We start from the raw sequence: 17365 nt of genomic DNA, 5'->3' as shown, positions 1-17365 counted from the left end.
GCTGGGTAAGTAATTTTTTTGGGTGGCAGCAACATAAACTTAACAGGACATTCTTTACAGTCCTCAGAAATGCACAGTAACCATTTCAAGTTTAAAAGGCCACAAATGTTTATGGCCGGTTGTGTTCTATCTTTTCAAACTGTTCTAGTCTTTAACAAATATGTAGTTCCAGATTCGATTTAAGGTTTTGCTGAGGTCTTAACTGGTTTTCTTCGATTCATTGAAATCACATAACAGAATAATAGAGAGTTGCAGAAACAGCCTGTAACTGCACGATGCATCCTGCCCTCATGCGTGGGTGGAAATGCAGACGCATAAAAACACACATGGCATGTCCTCAATAACTGTTCCGACTTTATAATATGAAAACAACAGTCTGCAGGGGCTAAGCAACAACACAGTGATCAAGCAAATTTAGAGTCGTGTTTGAACAGTCTTTCAGCAGATGGTGTTAATAAAAGGCGTAATCTCACAACCAACACAAAGAATCTCACAATCATAATCATGATATTAATATTTGTAAACGCAGCATGATCTTATTATGCTGTGTCAAAATGATTGGCAGAGATATGTATATTTCCAATAAATGTCTTATTAAAATATAGGCTACTTTTGTGAAACAAAAGAAAAGTTACAAATAGAAGAAAAAAGCTAAAAATGATGGGCTGTTTGGATACCCAATGTGATCCATATAGACTTTTGGCCACATAGAGTGCTGCAATTTATGGATATTTATTTACCATTTCATTAATATATATATTTATCTATTTTTACCAAATCCTTGACATAAATATCCCTGTTTTAGTCGCAGCTGTTTCTTACTCTCTATCAGTTTACAAATTATAAACAGAAAATATGTGATATCATCCTAATGTTTCACATAATGGTATACTGAGGCATCTGAATAAATAATTCACAGTAGAAGTAGTCAAATTTAAAGTTTTAACAAAAATATATGCCTTCTATTTCCTGATGCAAATACTGCAGAAATTGAGCTAAAATGTTACTAAACACACATTTTTAATATATATTTTTTCATCAGTTTTGTGTTCTACCATGTTCTGTTTTGATGGACTCTTCCTGTTTTTATGCCCGTTATACATTTAATAATATAGGAGATAAATGTCTAATTATGTCTCCCATATGTACTAGAACACTATTATAACAAACTCCATTTATGTTGATATATAAGACTGCTGTTGTTTGATAATAAACAATGGTTATTATTATATAACTGATGATTTAATAAACTACAATTCCTAGAAGTATGATATACAGAAATATAAAAAGCAATATTAATTCTCTACTAGGTAACTGCATACCCTGCAATAATGCATTAAATTTCTAAAGAAGGCAAATATTGGCTTTCTAAGTGGCAATCACACAAATTCAGAGATGAATTCTCTGTAACACTTTTAAATGTAGATATGAGTTTTGTTTTTAAAGGGAATGTACCAACCTCAAGTCTACCCACATTACAAACTAGGGAATAAATGTGTCTAAAGGAAAAGTGATCCAGTGGCTAAACCTGTTTCACAACTAGATTCACACCTTAGGCCAGTGGCACATTAAGACATCAACTGCAAACTCCCTATTATGTTGGTCTGGCCAACTTCTGACAATCCCACTTAATGCTATCAAGGGTTCAAATAAACTCTCTCACACATACAAAATTCCACACAAGCGTCAGCAAACACAGAATGATTGTTTTTCATTCTGACACACAACCTGACCTATGACCCATTCACGGTACAATTGTAATCGGACTACAAGTCTTTTGGTCGCTGTCTTTTTGTCCATTTATTTATCTTCCATCCTAGTTTTCCATGTGTTCCATGCCTCCGTGGCGTGGGCGTGGCTGTAAAGCATCTTGGCAATCTGATTGGCTGCTTGGCTTCTGTTCGGTGGGAGGTGAAGTGGGCGGGATGGTGGGCATGGTTGGTGACGATGATGGGCAAGATGAAGTGCCGGGGATGAGGAGCAGAGGTCATGAACTTTGACCTCATGCTTTTTTAGGGGGAGGGGCCAGTTTGATAATCTCATCTTCTGACGGTTGGCGAATGATATCTACAACATAGAAGAGAGACACAAAGAGAACTCTGTTACAGACAACATTACGCATGACAAATTATAAGTAGTAACCTAATCCACATAACGTTATTAACCCTGTAAATCCAGACATATGAAATAAGTCTGGAAAAATGTAAGAAAAAAATATAAAATTAAAAAAGAAACAGTTTATTGAACCTTTAGATAAAATATTAAAGGCTTTTATGCCTAGTGGGTGCTGCATCTGGTATTGGCGCTATGGGGAATGCCATCAGTGTAAACAGTGTCTAAGGGATGTGTAAACAAAAGCCAATAATCATTGGCAGATAGCAGTCCATGACTTCACATGCAAAAGGGTGTTTGAGTTCACATCATCAACTCTATGGTCTGAGGGAGATACGCAGGCAGGCCTGAGGTGTGTCAATGAGATGCAGCATCTTGTTTCCCTCTCAGGGAACCGGGCTGCATACGCACTCAAAGACATTTTCTTTCAAATTGGAATGTAAAGAAACAGGTCAATTTAGCTCAAAAGGAATTATTAATTCATTTTATATGGAATTTTGAAAGAATCACTTATTTTACGGCCGAACAAATGAATCATCCCGCGCTCAAATACCTAACACATAAACACACGCACACACACATTCGCACGAGTTGCAGAAAGAAAGAAAGTGAGGAAAGATTGAGTTTGAAATACTGAGAGTGAAAGAGAGTGAAATACTGAAATCCCAAATTTCTAGCAATATATGCACTTTATAAGACCTGACCTGAACAAACCATAAATCATTAGGTGGGGTTCAGATTCAGTAAAATTAGTGAATTTAATTAAAAAGTCTAATAATATTTCAATTATACAAAAAATAAAATAAGAAATATATTATAAAATAAAATAATTATTTTAAAAAAAGTCGATTTCTGTTTTGGGCCAAGTGTATCAAGAATTTTCGGTTTTCAGTGCATCCCTAATAATAAGAATACAATACATTTCACACAGATTTAATCCATAATTCAAGAAATGAGAAATCATTCACACACATATTAAACAAGACACACCTCCAATAAAGCATTAAATAGTTATAACAATTGCATGAATTATGTGTGATCTAAGCATAATAATCACATAGGCTGTAGACATGATATAGAATTATGCAGTTTAACAATGTTTGACTATAAGTCCGTCTAGCATTATTTTGGGATGATCTGATGCATTTTGATATTTAAAGATAGTCTCTGTGGATTTAGAGAGGATTTCAGTCCTGTGTTTTAGAGATCAAACAGAGGTCTTCATAAAGAAGGTCTGTTCTAGATCTCTTTCTTGGGAATCAGCCCTCTTTGGCATTAACTCATGGTTTTCCTTGTGAAACTCAAGATGCGCCATCTCTGAACCCATCTGTCTTGTTAAACTGCCTGACCATCGACATGTTAATGGTTCTCTCTCTTGTTGCTATGGAGGAGTTTAGTTAGTCTGGCACCACATATGGCAGGATATTCTGATCCTGAGTGTTGATTTGGAATTCGGCTCTTTTTACAGTTTTAAGGAGTAATTTCTGTCTGATTCGCTCTGTTCCTACAGGAACTTTGATGCTGCTCCTGGTATTGATGCTATTGGGAACCAATACCCACTGTCATACTGAGGGAATGCCTGCCTTACTAGAATGTGAATATGAACAAACATAGTGGATATAACATAAATTAACTACCCAGTCGTAGTCAGAAGCGTGTCAACCTCATGGGCGCATCCCAAGTGACTCATTTTAGTGGCACTACTACTCCCTAAGCCAATATACTACGAATGATCTATGCTCTACAGCAGAAGCTATTACACCTTCCACTCTCCTTGGCAGAACAGGGCTCAGCATGTCAGGCATATCTCACCAGTATTTGACAATTTAGGGAGCAGTCTATCACAGGGTAGCTTCTACTCCATTTTAACAACCCCAGAGTGATTAGGGGAGAGTAGCTCATACCATGACATGAGTAAAGGCACTTATCTGGAACTATAGTGAATGGCTAAACTACATAATGATACAATAATAAGGAAGGATGCCATCATCTATCCTCCTCTACTCATCAGTTTGTGACACTGATCATTCCTATAGAAGCACCCCACCAAAGGGGAGCATATATCTCTTCTTCCAGACCCAACAAAAGTTGGTGAGGGAGGTAAATGAAACAGGGCGACACTTGTAAATTGCCCATCATAGTTTCTTTCACCTTGCTCTACCCTAAGGGGCCTACCAAAAAGCAGCCTACCAAAGGGAGCATGCAATGTGTTAAAAATATACTAAACCCTACTTTAAGACTTCAATGTAACTGGGGCAGCCAATAACCTGCCTTGAGTCAATGCACTATACCTAAAACCCAATATAGCTAGTGCTTCGTCTTTTTCTTTAGCACTAACCTATAGTAAGCGACAGATAATACAGACGTCCCACAAGCAAACTTTCTCTACTTATTAGCATTGTCGAACCAGGGCTATAGTAAAGCACCCATCCAAAGGTGAGCATACATCCCTACTTCAAAACCAAACTGTAGTTGGGGAGGGAGGTAAGCGAAATAAAGGGAATCTATACTGCCCCACACAACTCCGTTCACCCTTCATCAACCCTCATGGAATCCCAGAAAGGAATATATCTCCAGAAAGCTGCTGACTTAGACCGTGGCAACTATAGCAACTACAGAATGGCCGATGCACTGGTCGTGTGCTTAGTGGCACAGATGGCTAGATCTGTGGCTTGCACAGCTTTTTTTTTGACTGTCTTAGGTGATATTACCACTAAATGGATGGGTCTGGAGTAAGATGTAAGATGTTCGATGAAATTATTGGGTTTCAAATATTAAGCATTACAACATAACAGTAGCTACATATAATACATATTACTAGTACCATGAATGTGGACGAATACTCTGAAGTGACACTGATTGATCATTTGTGCGTATACTTGATGCGTTCACTCTAGCTAGAACTAGCAAAGCAGCACAAACAGATACAGGATGCATTCACTCTAGAGAGAACGCAAGAAAGATAACAAATAAATAGGAAAGAAAGGCTGTTTTAACTTGACACTGCACATTAAAAACACGACGCTGAGTGAATTACTCCCGTCAAATCAAAATAGTGACAAAAATAGTCTGTGTGCTTATTATGATAAAAGGCAGTGCAAAAAGGCAGGCTTTGACGTGTTTTCCATTCGGCAAATCTGAAATATAGACCCACTTTTCATTTTCTTCTTAAGAAAAAGGTTAAGATGTTCTAAAACAAATATTTGAGAACTTCTTAAGAATTTTTCAAGTATTGCACTTAGGAACATTCTTACAAACTTCTTAGAATTTATCTTAAGAATTTTCTTAACGTCTTTCTTAAGAATAATTTCATGAATTCAGCAACAAGAAAAAAGCCAAGCAAGAGGGAGGTCCCTCACTGCAGCGGCTCATCTTCAAGAGCTGAACGCGCTCACTCCATTGGCAAGGCAGGAGCCTTCAAAGAGGATGCAGCACCAGGGGAGAGATAGCTAGTAAGCTGCTCTTCAACTGGGGCATCCTCACATATCGTTGCTCACACAAGTCTCTCCACATACAAATAATTTGAATACAAGGGAGAGACTATATGAGCTGAAGATAAACTCCTCCATTATCTTATATGCGGGGCAGCGGAGGAGGCGGATTATTAATAACACCCACCTCAACTCTCTCTGTATCTAATTCCTCAGAATTAGACACATCACAATAATCGGTCAAGTTGAAGGCAGCGACAGAGTATCTTCCTGAACCAACACGAAAACAACATAGTGTTCCCCATAGCGCCAATACCAGACACAGCATTGAAGTTCCAATTTGGGAAGCGAAATGTAATTTGGTGCAGATCCTGACATTTATAAGGTTAAAAAGTAAGATGAAATTCTGAAAGCATGTAATGTAAATCAATGAGATCTTCATAACAGTATAGCAGACTACTTAAATAAAATTCATATAAATATCAGTTGTCACTCTATATCTCCTCTATAATTTTAAAACATATAATGCAATGCAATACAATGATGACTGAGAGATGAACAAATGATGTTCCTCAAAAGCCAGATGGATCATATTTGATACTCACATTTTAACATGACTTTCCTAAAAAATGATGTATGGATAATCAAGTAAACTTCAGTTGCTTCAGTCCAGTCAAGTGTTCAACTTGAAATATTGCTAATATAAAAGTTATTCTTACATTTATTTTATAAAAATTAGTTAAGATTTCACAGCAAAAACACACAACCTGAAGGTGGAAATTTTTATAATTATACTAATAAGCCTTTTACTTGCTAAAAAACTAAACGTATCAATCAGACCAGAAAAGGCATGAAGTAGATTGTGTACAACAGGTTTTTCAGCTAAGTTTTGATAAATTTGATAATGTAGAGGCCTTAAACATTTTTTATCAAATATGATACAGTAGGCTTTATATGATTAAAGTAATGCAATCTGAGGTTCCTTTTGAGTAAATTACTGCCTACGAAGGCATACTATGTAGGCAGTAAGACTGTCAATCCTTCAGAAGTAAATAGGATGAAACAGGGAAACGTCAGAAATAATGCTGTACTCTGTTGATTGTGTTTATATTTATGATGAAAAAAAGACAGAGACTGTTAAAGGGAAGTGATTTGTACCCTTGTATTTCTTTGCAGAGGGGATGCGTGTGAGTTTGGTGTCGATTTCATCGTCTTCAGAGATCTTTAGCACGGTTGTGCGGTACTCAATGACCCGGGTCAAGAGGTCAGGTCGCCGTGAGATTTCAAAGATGTGCTCAATGTAGGATAGGTCATCTGTGCAAGACAGACAAATCACAGAGATGTAATATAAAAAAGAACAAAAGCATGAACATTTATCTGTACAAGAAATTCAATCATTATTTAATGGAATGAAAAAGTCTGTCATCAATCACTCAAACAATGTTTTTTTGTTTTGTTTTGTTTTTTGAACATAGAATGATTGAGTTTATTCAAACATGTTGACTCAAAAAGGTGCCACACCCTTGTGAAAAAGAAGTGTACTTGTATTAATTGTATTGAATGTGTACTTGTAGTGTAGTCAAATCTTAAAACTATATATAAAAAAAAAATCAGCACTTGCAGATAATATAACATTAATTTAAATAAATAAAATAAATAAATTAAATAAGTAAGTAAGTAAATTGTATTTATAAAGCACATTTAAACATAGCAGAGCTATCCAGTGCTGAACAGAGTGAGGAAACATAAAATGAAATTAAAACAGAAATAAAACAGAGCAAAAAAAAAAAAAACCCAAACAAAACAGACAATGAACAGAAGCAAAATAATATTAAAATATTAAAATGCTAGGGAGTAGAGATATGTTTTCAATTTTGATTTAAAAATGGTAAACGAAGGTGCAAGGCAGATGTCCAAAGGCAATTGGTTCCATAGACGGGGGGGCGGCTCTCCCTTAGTTTTTAGACGGGTGTGAGGAATAGATAATAGAGCCCTGTCTGAAGATCTTAAAAGTCTGGAGGATGAAAGAGGTAAAAAAAGATCTTTATGATAAAATGGGGCTTGATCATTAAGAGCTTTAAAAACAAACAACAGAATTTTAAACTGAATTCTAAAATGGACTGGGAGAAAATGAAGCGAAGCAAAAATTGGGGTGACATGATCATATTTCTTTGTCCCGGTCAACAACCTTGCAGCTGTATTTTGTACCATCTGGAGGCGTGCAAGTGATGACTGAGGAAGATCCAGATACAATGAGTTACAGTAATCTATGTGTGAGGTAATAAAAGCATGAATTACCTTCTCCAAGTCTTAGAATGACAAAAATTATTTAAGTTTGGAAATAGTCCGATTGATAAAAACTGTTCTTAAAAACTGAATTAATTTGTTTGGATAAACATAATTCTGAGTCCAGGATGACACCAAGGTTCCTAACCTGGGAGGAAACTGAGGGGAAATGATTACCCAGCTCCTTTATTAGACAACTCCTTATTTTTGTGGTTCCAAAAACAATCAATTTCGTTTTGTCCTCATTAAGTTGGAGAAAGTTATTTGATAGCCAGATCTTAATGTCCTGGATACATTCCAATAAAGGTTGTATAGAGTCGCCAGATTTCAAAGGCAAGTACAGCTGTGTATCATCAGCATAAAAATGAAATGAAACATTATGTTTCTTAATGATGTCACCCATTGGTCGCATATACAAGTTAAAAAGAAGTGGACCTAAAATAGAGCCTTGAGGTACTCCACTAATAATAGGAGCAGAAGATGAACTTACCTAACTCTACAGAAAAAGACATGTCTTTAAGATATGAATTAACAAGGCAGACTCTGTGCTATGTTGGGCAGTGAAACCAGATTGAAAAGGTTCTAATATTGCATTTAAAAACAGGATTAACTGAGACTGCACAACTTTTTCTAAAAGTTTAGATAAAAATGATATCTTATAAACAGGCCAATAATTATTACAACAACCCTCATCCAAACCTTGTTTTTTAAGGGCTGAACAACCGCATGCTTAAAACTATTCGGGACCACCCCAGTGTCCAGAAATTAATGAATTAACTCTCGGACACTGGGGCCAATTATAGAAAAGGTTGCTTTTATAGTCTCTTTGGGAATAACATTGAGTGAGTTGGTAGTTGTCTTCAGCTTGTTAACCAGATCAGAGAGTTCCATTAATGCCCACTGAGCTATGCCAGATCTGTCCTGTCCTAGTGTGAAACTGTCCAGGCACAGCTTAGGATGAGAGGTCCTGTGCGCCTGGCGTGGAAGGAAGATGCAGACTACAAAATCTAATGAACGTATGCGAAGTAGCCCAGCCCACTGCGTCACATATTTCTTGCAGGGATACCCGAGAGCAGAGCTTTAGAAGACGCCATGCTTCTAGTTGAATGAGCACCTGGTAGTCCAAAGAAATTGCCTCGACAATTCAATTGCTGATTGTTTGCTTGGAGGCAGGGGAGACTTCTGAACATACAATTGTAAGGCCCTAACAGGGCAGAATAAGTCTCTCCTCATCCACGACACATGCAGTGGAGGATGGAAGGCCTGAAGAATGGTAGACCTAGCCACATTAGACCTAGACATCTTAGATCTAGGGTGTAAGATAGCTTTCACCCTCCCAGGAGTAAATTCCAAGCAGGGAGGGGAAATAGAAACTCTCTTGAGGAACGTAATGGCCAGCAGAAAAGCTATCTTTAACATGAGAATTTTCTCGGATGCTGACTCAAGCGGTTTGAAAGGGGCCAGGGATTACCCTTTGAGAACCACGGCCAGATCCCAGGCTGGGACTTTGGTATGAGTCGCAGGCCTCATCCACCATGTCCCACGAAGAAACCGTACGACCAACTGGTGCCTCCCCAGAGGTCCATCACTTAACAGAGCATGGAAAGCTGCAATTGCTGTACACCTTAAGCATGGACGGGGTAAGACCAGCAGAGCAGCGATCCTGGAGGAACTCCAGCACTGAAGCCAGTGGACAGTTAACTGGGTCCATCCCACGCTCTCTACACCAAGAGGTGAAAACATTCCATTTTAGGCCATACTGTTTCCTCATGGATGGAGCTCTAAAGTTGAGTATAGTCTCGACCACTCCGGCTGAGGGACCAGCTTCTAGGTAATGGGCCCACTCTAAGGACCAGACCCACAGTTTCCACAGCTCTGGATGGGTTGATAAATTGTGTGGAGGGACCTGGGAAAGCAGGTCCCTCCTGATGGGAATCTCCCACGGAGGACCTGCCAGGAGTGACACGATGTCCGAGAACCATAGTTGGGCTGGCCAGAATGGGGCTACAAAGAGGAGACTGACCCCATCCCGACGGACCCTTTCTAGAACTGTCGGGAGCAGAACGATCGGGGGAAATGCATACAGACGTAGCCTCGGCCACATCTGCACCATGGCGTCCAGCCCCAGAGGAGCTGGAGGCGTGAGAGAGAACCACAGTGGACAGTGAGTCATCTCTTGAGATGCAAATAGATCCACTTCTGCTGGGCCAAACCTCTCTCATATCTACTCCACCACCTCAGGGTAGAGTCTCCATTCCCTGGTCCTCAGCCCCTGCCTCAACAGGATGTCTGCTCCCAAAGTCTGGTTCCCGGGGACATACATTGCACTGAGAGACAACCGTTTCCCCTGTGACCACAGAAAGATCTGGTGCGCCAGTCTGCAAAAAGGGCATGACCTCAGACCCCCATGATGATTTATATAAGCGATCACCGACGTGTTGTCTGAACCAACTAGAACGTGGTGGCCCTTAATACAGGGCCCTTTAATAGCTCTGAATACAGCCAGCATCTCCAATCAATATATGTGCCATGAAAGATGATGGTCATCATCAAATTGGCCATCCATGACCATGCCCCAGCCTGTGAGGGATGCGTCTGTCGAGATGATTTTCTGGTGACATAGCGCTCCCAACCTTGGGCCTTGGGACAGAAACCAAGGCTTTTTCCATATCGCCAGGGAAAGAAGACATCTGCGAGTAACCCTGATCGTACGGAACGGATTTCCCCTTGAGGAAATCCAATTTTCAACCACCACTGCAGGGGTCTCATGTGCAGGAGGCCAAAAGGTATAACGTTGGATGCAGCTGCCATGAGCCCCAGTAGCCTCTGAAAATGCTTTACAGTGATGGCTTGGCCTAGCTTTATAATGAACACTGTGGCCAGTGGAAGTCCAGTGGACTACGGAATTCCAGACCACCCCATTGAATTTTGGGAGGGTGAGACCTGAACTGTAGTCTGCAGCCTTTTTCTACAATAAGCAGGACCCACAGACATTTGGAAGACCTTTCCATGCTTCGAGAAAATCTACTAGGGGAATCAGCCTCTCGAGGCCAATTTCAGGTGTTTTGTTTATGTTGATTTTAGCATTCTGAAGCGAGTAACCGGCAGGAAATAATCGACTTTCAATGTGCAGACGCGAGACCTGCATGGACGCAAATATTTCGGGCAGGCACTGCAGCATGTGTTCGCTGGAAACCAATGTGTCCCGAAGCGTACTGGACGGCGGGGTACAAACATCAATTTCCTGAGGGCAATGCAGAGGTCTGATGCTGGTGTCAGGACCTCTTTCCCTAAACTTTCTTCAACAGAAGAACGGTCCTCAGATCTGTTTTCTGTGGCAGAGGCTTTGGGCGAGAGTGCTGCTTAGGGCCACGAGATCTTTGCGGCGGGGCTCGCTTAGCAACACTCTTGTCGTTGCTGGTGATACGAGGAGCTCGATGACGGCTGGGGCTGCTCTCTGGCAGCAGCCCCTTGGGACCCAGACCGGTGAGACAAATATTTTTTTAAATAAGGCTGATTGCTTCTAAGCCTCCTGGAAACTCTCAACGACCAAATTGACAGCGTCGCCAAAAAGCCCAGAAGGCAAGAGCAGGACATTGAGGAGAAAAGCTTTCTCCTTCTCCCCAATGCCCAAGAGATTCAGCCACAGATGTCTCTATGTAGTCACTAATGCTGCCATGGAGTGGCCAATGGTGCAGAGGGTCTCCTTAGTGACACGGAGAGACAGGTCTGCCTGACACAGCTCTTGAATATCATCGGGCTTGAGCCTCTACTCTCTCACATCTTGGTCCTTTAACAGGTCGCCCTGGTACGCCTACATGATGGCCATAGTGTGCAGGCATGCATCAGCCCGACCTGCCACCATATATGCCTTTCCCACCAAAGCAGATGTTGTGCGGCAGGGTTTGGTGGGAAGGGCCAGGGCTTTCAGGGATGACGCAATGTCTCTTCAACCTGCGGCATCGTCCCATAACTGTTCTCTCTAGCTCACTCCCTTGAGAGCTTCCCATGCATGCTCCACGCCCAAGAAGTGAACACAAAGCTTGTGTGCTTGTGTGTGTCCCCACTCGTGATGTAATGAGGGCAGGGATGCACACACCACTTAAGCTCCTTGCTTGCCACAATTTACATGCCACATCACTGAGTATGTCATAAAACAGCACCAATCAGGATGCAGTGTGAGTTCCCTCGAAACGGAACATTACTGGTGTCCATCTTGAGACAAAACAATGGCTCTAACATATTTTAAGATATATCAGTGCAAGTTGCTTTCAGTTAATACAACTCAATCATGCATTTTAGTCTGGCAGTAGGCTTAAGTCTTGTCTGTGGAACCGGGGATAAGTGTACATAAAGAAAATACACTTTCATGATTATGTTTCTTAAAGGTGCAATATGTAATATTTTTGCAGTAAAATATTTAAAAATCACTAGGCCAGTGTTATATATTTTGTTCCCTTGAGTACTTACAATATCCCTAATGTTTCCAACTATTTGTAAATCGTGAGAAAATTGCAATTTTAACCAAGGCTCCGGGACGTGCAAGTCGCCGCCTGTCAATTGCGTTATACCCGCGTTACCCTCAGTTTCCAGTTGTATTTTGTAGAAACTATGGAAACACCAATGACGCTTTAATATGTTACACATTTTAATAAACAAGGGAACATCTGTTTTTATATTTATAGACAGAAAACGAATTGTTGTTAAATAGCTCAACACGTTTAGTTTTATTGTTTAAATCAATTTTCTTGATTTTTTTGTGAGGACCATGCTTTACCATGCCTAAGAGAAAAACACTATTTTGTCAAGTAGCTAACATAGCATAATCAGATGCAGCTTTATTTTTTTTAGTAACAGTAATTCATAATTTTCTCCATCATACAATAAGTTTTAAAATGAATTGCATGCCATTTATCATTTTTAGATGAAACTTAAGGTTTGATTACTTCATTCAGTCTATTGATTGAAACTGAAGAGGCCACTGTCTTTTGCTCTCTGTCTCACCTTGTGCCAGTTTGTCATTCTTCTCCAAGTAGCTGAACCACTCTTTGGAGGAGGTGATGGAGTTACTCTGATCTTCAGGGATGTCCTCCTTACAGGCCGACTTCAGCTGCTCAAGGTCTTCATTAGTGATGTTCTCAGACAGATCACTCAACAACGAGCTGTATTCAGACATTCTCTGGGAAAGATAGACAGAAGCAACAGATAAGCACAAAAAAATGTATATTTAAGCTCTGCTTCATATATTAGAATTGTGTGATATCAGAATACCCAAAGAATAACTTTCGGCAATACAAACAGTATTACCACAAAGATTAGAAATCACACTTGTCATGTTTGGTTTGATTAAAACAAACCCTGGTGCGATTGCTCTGTTAGTGTGGTTCATTTGAACGTGTGAACGCTGCCATCCGAACCCTGTTGCACACCAAACAAGTGGGCCGAAACCGCTGAAAAGATGGGTCTTGGTCCAGACCAAGGTGCGGTTCGAATAATATATGAACGCAACACGGACCAAAGGCATGCAAACAAACCAAAAACAGGAAGACAAGACCCTATAAAGGATAGAATCCTCACGCATATCTTTTTTTCTCATCATAGTTGTGAGTTTGCCCATCACAGGCATCAGACCTGCAGATTGTTTGTGTGTGTGTGAGACGGAGGGATTCCCGCTGCTGTTTTGACTCCTTTACACATTTTATGAGCTCTTCACGAGTTCCCATCATATGCAGACTACAAACACACAAGTGCATTTATCTAAGCATTGTTTTGGATGTTTGGTAAGTTCTGTCTCAAAATAGGCAATATATCATAAAATCTGACCAATCAGGTTGTGAACGTATCCCTATGCCTTTAGGTTCTGTATCTTTTGGTTTGGTGATAAAATTGCTAATCATGAACGCTAAATCGGACCAGGACTAAATGTTTTTTTTTTTTTTTTTTTTTTTTTTGGTCTGGACCAAACAAACCAAACTACAAACTACAACTACAAGTGTGAATGCACCCTCAATGTCATACATTGACTTTTTTGTACCTTGTCAAGGCTACACGCAACTGTTTAAAATTTAATTTTTTTATATTTAAATTATTGATATCTGTATTTTTAAATTAATGTGTAATCAAGGTAGGAGCAGAAGAGATGGCAGAGGAGCAGATCTAAATGAAAGGGGTTTTTCGAGGAACACAAAAGCAAAACAAGAACTGGGAAACAAGGGACGTGGGGAACAGGAACACAGACCATCTACAGTCATCCACAGCAAACATTGACTAACAAGGTACAAGAGAAATGTATAACCGGCTATATGTACACAGGGGGCTAACTGGCTTAACATGACACAACTGGGAACAATGAGACTAATCGACATGAAAATTACAAAGAACTACCTAACATGGTACTTGGGAGAGGAAGTAACAGAAAAGTCTAACAACACACAGGCAACATATAACGTAATGAGTGTGTTCATTAGCATATTTGGTTTTGATGTGCTTTCAAAATTGCTATATATAATGAAATTTCACTGATAATGTAATTGAAACTTTTGGAAGTGTGAACAGGGAGTAAAGGATCCAGAAACAAAAAGGTCAATGAAAACATCTCCGGTTACTGATGTAACTTTGGTTCCCTGAGAGGGGAACGAGACATTGAAATGTTTTACTTTACATGTAGGGAATCTAGAATATATGAAAGTTTCATTTTTAAAAATAATTTACAATAAAAAAAAATAACTTTTTGATGATATTCTAATTATATGACCAGCACCTGTATAGGGTGGCACTGAGTGACACTAGTCAGAATCTTTCGAGGGGTCTAGTGCCTCTAAGCAGTCATGGGGATGTCAATCATAGTTGAAGTGGCTGCATGTCAAACATTCCCAATCGACATACCGCATCAATACTGCGGGAGAGGTTTCAGCATGGCTTGGTCTGACAGCTCACTGCTGAGTGTCGTAGAACTGTGTGAGACATGAGTGAGAGTAAGAGAGGGAAGAGGAGAAAAGCTCTTTTTGTGAGGTTGTTTGGATTTCTTGGATGTTCCATACAGCTTGCTACCTCTATGGGGAAACACCGTTCTCCTAGAAATACTGAAGCCTGGTTCGCTTAACGCCATTGTCAATAATAGCGCTCAAGCGCTCAAAGAGGTAAGAGGAGAAAGCTCTTTTTGTGAGGTTGTTTGGATTTTATTCCACATAAATGTGGAACAATCACACAACAACATTCTTTGTTCTCGTCCTTTGCAACAGGCAGGGAGGCAAGGGGAACAGGCAGAGCAGCATCCAAACGTGCAGCCTTTGCTGCCGGACCATCCCTGCTGAAAAATCCAGCTAAAACCAGCCTAAATTGGTTGGTTGGTCTTAGCTGGTTTAAGCTGGAAGTAGCTGGTTTTAGCTGGTCTCCCATCCTGGCTTAGCTGGTCAAGCTGGTCTCCCAGCCTGGGTTAGCTGGTGTTCAGCTGGTTTAAGCTGATCTCTCAGCCTCCCAGTCTCCTAGCTAACCAAAACCCCTCTAAAACCAGCTATGACCAAGCTGGTTTTAGCTGGATTTTTCAGCAGGGATCTCTGGTATCGAGCTTCAGACTCCTCTTCTTTTAGGGCCCTGCAGGAACGAGACTGAGTATCCTGAGCTGGTTTGCCTGACGGGTGGGTTCCCTGACGCTTAAGATTATAAAATGCGATCTCACATGATGGCGAGGGCTGCACCGAGGCACTGGCTGAGATCGAGGTTTAGGAGTGGGCATTCCCCACAGTCTAAAGGAAGAGCACTGGGCAGACAAAGAGTATGAGAGAGTTTAATGGCCCTTGACTGTTTCTGTGTTTTGGTGAATTGTTTTGTGAGGGTGTAACGAAGTATGTTGTTATGGGAAGAAGGAGGCGGGAACCAGTGAACTTTCAACATAACTTTAAAGGTGCCCTAGAACGTTTTTTACAAGATGTAATATAAGTCTAAGGTGTCCCCTGTATGTGTCTGTGAAGTTTCAGCTCAAAATACCCTATAGATTTTTTTTTTATTAATTTTTTTAACTGCATATTTTGGGGCATCATTAGAAATGCGCAGATTCAGGCCCCTTTAATTGCTCGCGCTCACCGCCCCCAAGCTCTTGACACTATCATTGCATAAACAAAGTTCACACAGCTAATATAACCCTCAAAATGGATCTTTTCAAAGTGTTCGTCATGCATCCTGCATGCTGATCATGTGAGTATAGTATTTATTTGGATGTTTACATTTGATTCTGAACGAGTTTGATAGTGCTCCATGGCTAATGGGCTAAAGCTAACATTGCACACTGTTGGAGAGATTTATAAAGAACGAAGTTGTGTTTATGAATTATACAGACTGCAAGTGTTTAAAAATTAAAATATTGACGGCTCTTGTCTCCGTGAATACAGTAATAAACGATGGTAACTTTAACCACATTTAACAGTACATTAGCAACATGCTAACGAAACATTTAGAAAGACAATTTACAAATATCACTAAAAATATCATGTTATCATGGATCATGTCAGTTATTATTACTCCATCTGCCATTTTTCACTATTGTCTTTGCTTACTTACCTAGTCTGATTATTCTGCTGTGCACATCCAGACATCCTGCCCATGTCTAATGCCTTGAACATGGGCTGGCATATGCAAATATTGGGGGCGTACATATTAACCCTCAGGGGTCTGAGGATTTTTGGGGCCCTGGAGAAGTTTTGACATGCCCTGACATTTGTGCTTTTTTCAGTTGTTCATAAACATATTAATGGAAAAGTGTCATTACATTGTTTTCAGCACAAACTAGGCTACAATAATATGTGAGGAACATGTATGTACATGTCTGTATTTTTGAAGGAATAACGCTTATGCGTGGTTATTGAAAAAACAAAAAACTTAAGCCACTGAAATAATGCCAAAAAATATATATTAAATCTGTGTTCACAAGACTTCTGGGTATTGGAGGTTGTAGACTAGAGTTTTTGCTTCAAAATGAGGTAAAATTATGCTGCCTGCTTGTTCATATAAAACAATAGAGAGATTTAAATTGTCTAAAACATCTTTGGTCAAGAAACACAGTATGCATGGAGGCGTGAATCATCATGGATAATGGGTGATTCTCACCTGTGAAGACAAAAGAATCGCATAAAGAGCTCTAATGACCTGCATAAATAATGAGCTCTTTCAGACAGGTAGGCTGTGAAAAAACCCTATATTGATCATGTCTCAAGCTCATCATATGGTGTATATCAAACTTACAATAAAAACAGCAATACTGTGAAATATTATTACAATTTAAAATAATGGGATTTTATTATATTCTTCAAAATATAATGCATTTCTGTGATGCAAAGTGTCTGAACAGTTATGTTACCTCTATGGCATTTCATATAGGATTTTAGCTTAAAAGCATGCACATTTGGAGAAATATTGATTGATTCTCATATGTTTATGTCAATTTTCTATACAGAGGAGTAATATTTATTCAATATTTATTGTCATCACTATGAACGCTGGATACTGTTTTCAATTCATACTTGCAGCCGGAGGGCGCTCTG

At 39.7% G+C, this 17365-nt stretch overlaps 1 protein-coding gene across 1 annotated transcript in view; it reads right to left on the bottom strand.

The window, feature by feature from the left end:
- Positions 1–1864: 1864 nt before the first annotated feature.
- Positions 1865–17365, bottom strand: part of LOC125265236 (astrocytic phosphoprotein PEA-15) — a 58363-nt gene continuing 42862 nt past the window's right edge. The window contains exons 2-4 of the mRNA XM_048185346.1: positions 12834–13008; positions 6702–6857; positions 1865–2067 (exon numbers count right to left, since the gene is read on the bottom strand). Of these exons, the coding sequence (XP_048041303.1) occupies positions 2003–2067; positions 6702–6857; positions 12834–13005 (393 nt within the window). The 5' untranslated portion in view covers positions 13006–13008 and the 3' untranslated portion in view covers positions 1865–2002. The remainder of the gene's footprint in view (positions 2068–6701; positions 6858–12833; positions 13009–17365) is intronic.

This window comes from Megalobrama amblycephala, linkage group LG3 (genome assembly GCF_018812025.1).
Source record: "Megalobrama amblycephala isolate DHTTF-2021 linkage group LG3, ASM1881202v1, whole genome shotgun sequence".
Lineage (NCBI taxonomy): Eukaryota > Metazoa > Chordata > Actinopteri > Cypriniformes > Xenocyprididae > Megalobrama > Megalobrama amblycephala.
This window is presented reverse-complemented; position numbering and strand designations above follow the sequence as displayed.